Source organism: Sitophilus oryzae, unplaced genomic scaffold (genome assembly GCF_002938485.1).
Source record: "Sitophilus oryzae breed Bouriz unplaced genomic scaffold, Soryzae_2.0 scaffold_684_pilon_pilon, whole genome shotgun sequence".
NCBI classification, from domain to species: domain Eukaryota; kingdom Metazoa; phylum Arthropoda; class Insecta; order Coleoptera; family Curculionidae; genus Sitophilus; species Sitophilus oryzae.
The window spans coordinates 1243834-1246470 of NW_022147289.1; the positions used below are offsets into that span (position 1 = coordinate 1243834).

The following is a 2637-nucleotide window of genomic DNA, read 5'->3' on the forward strand; positions in this document are numbered from 1 at the left end:
ATATTGGTCGGGCTGACACAAGGACAGGAATAAAAATCTCAAATAGCCTGTTATGAACCTTTTCCGTCACATTGGGACACCCTGTATATACAAATGTTTTACCTGTAGTATCTAAAGTTCTACCTGTCTATTTGTGTTCCTACGGTCGAATACAGCACGGCGTGTAAGCAAGCGCATTCAATTCGTCTAGGGTAAAATTATGAAAATTTTTTAAAATCTAAAATATTCGTATATTCGCTTAAAAACCGCCGTAAAAATCAATTAAAAATTCTAAATATACGGAAAAAAGTGACAAAAAGGATCCGGGTCTAGCTATATTGGTCGGGCTGACACAAGGTTCCCGCTCCCAGGCGCGATCCCACTACTGCACGACGCGGGGACTTTTGGCTGCTGGGTTACCCCCCTGGCCCGTTGCGCCCCTCCTTGGCCGACCTGGCTACCTAGGGCTCCCCCCAGGTGTCCATATCGACGCCGAGCTTAGTGTGGACGCCCGGTCGACGCGAGACGCCTTGCACCAGGACTCCCGACCTCAAACCATCCGCCGAATCCGACCTCCAAGCAGCTGGATTACAGGAGACGCCACGCTCCCAGTCGAAAGAAGTTCTGCTTATCGGGGCCTCTTTCGTCCGATATTATATTTAAAGGAGGTCAAAATGGAATATACTGATATAATTCTTGTAATGATTAAAGAAAACATCTGAAAATTATTATAAAAACAAAGAAATAAACTTTAATATAGTTTTAATAAATAAAATTGTCATTTTAATGTACTATTTACTATTTACTAGTTGCATAATAACGTAAGTGTATATTGAGTTGCCTATGAAATACTAAAAGCAAAGCTAAAAGCATAGCTAAAAGCAAAGAAGTTTGTTGATTTTTGTCTTGATTATACTTTTTCTACAAACTATAATAATTAATAACAAGCGTTGTGCATTGAAAAAAATAAGCAAAGTGGCACATTTTTATATTAACAAATGTTTATAATTACAACATAATAAAAAGAGATTGTAGAAAAAACTAATCGTACTCCAACTCTAAAGAAGCATTTTGCGCCCTAAATATCTATGTATTAAGCTAGAATACATAAAATTTATATATTACTAATATAATAAATTATTTATAGATTACTAATTACTGTTTGCTGTAAAATAAGACTATACACTATAGTACTATAGTTCGTGGTAAAACATTTTTAATTCTTATTTTAATTGTAGATTCGGAAATTATAATTATTCAATTATATGGCGAAGGTGCTGGGTTTGTGCCAATTGGGTTATGGTATACATCAGTATACATTTAAAACTTATTTTTTTTTTTCGTTTTTAGTAACATCTTTGGTAACATGATTTTTTTAGAAAAACTGCCACAGTAAAATGTTAAATTTGTATTTAATTTAAAAAATAAATGGTATAAAAATTATTAACATTGTTTTAAACTTATCAAATAATTACATTATTATTTTCAATACATTAACATTGACCATTTCCAAGCCATGTAACATGTAAGCACAAATGTAAGTCATAATGTAAGTATTATTTTAACAATAAGTCGGCATAAGCTCCACTTACTAGATCTTCTTTTTGTACTCCTAGTTGTTTCATAATTTCATATGCCACTTTTTCACCTTCTTCACAAGTTTGTTCCGGTTTCAGACAAACCTAATATAAATATTTTCCACATTTTACCATTAAGTTACAAGAATTATAGCATAATAATGATTACAACAAAACATATTTATTAAATTATATGAATTCAATGCTCTACGTATACCTCTAATTCCATGTAATTCCCTAAATTTTCCACCTCATCTATATGAATTCTTGTTTGCCCAGCCAAAAATAAATGCCTAACTTTTTTCACTTCATTTTTAGACCCTAGCGCTTCTGTTAAAACTTGGTTTAGATTATCTATATCTTCAACATTTGCTTTCTTAAATACAGATAATTTTGGACCTTCTGTATCAGGTCTATCATAAAAAATAAGCTCACCATTACCAGACTAAAATATAATAATTTATGTTTAGATATTTCTATAGTATTTTAAAATACTCAGTAGTACATCTGTAAATCTCCTTAATTTTAAACGACCTTTTGTAGTGTTATAAAATGTATCGTGTTGTTTAAGAATATCAGAACTTTGGGATATTTCTTTAGCTTTCTGTAACAAAATTACAATATTTTTTACTTTAGCTTTTATTTCTACGTTTCTCATCTTGTGCTTCTTCTGTATTTATATTAACACAACGCAATATATTGTATAACAAAATTTAAAAAATATATAGTTTATGGTTTATTAAATATTTTTCTCTGAAGAAATTAAAAATAAAACATTTAAAATATTAAAATTTTCAAAATTCAAATTTAGTAGGGTTAAGAACTTGAAAGGGGTTAAGCAAAGACATTAAATCTATGGGGTTAAGTGACTATTCTTCTTTTTCTTTTACATCATCTTTTTACTAAAGAATAATCCATACTATTGATCTATACTACATATCATATATAATGTTAAATTAAGAATGAATTAAGAATTAATCAATACTTGATAACTTCACGATATAATGCTCTTTTTTATGCAGCCAAATATACACTATTTTATTGATCTATCTAACCCATGATCTAACCCATCTAACCTCAC

General features: G+C 30.6%; 1 protein-coding gene across 1 annotated transcript; it reads right to left on the minus strand.

Annotated features, from left to right (window-relative positions):
• Nucleotides 1-1414: 1414 nt before the first annotated feature.
• LOC115888141 lies at nt 1415-2388 on the minus strand. Its single transcript, XM_030907733.1, has 3 exons — nt 2062-2388; nt 1774-2001; nt 1415-1661 (listed from the first exon to the last, which is right to left on the minus strand). Exons 1-3 carry the CDS (start codon nt 2212-2214, stop codon nt 1536-1538), a joined length of 507 nt encoding a protein of 168 aa, XP_030763593.1. The 5' UTR covers nt 2215-2388; the 3' UTR covers nt 1415-1535.
• Between the last annotated feature and the right edge of the window lie 249 nt (nt 2389-2637).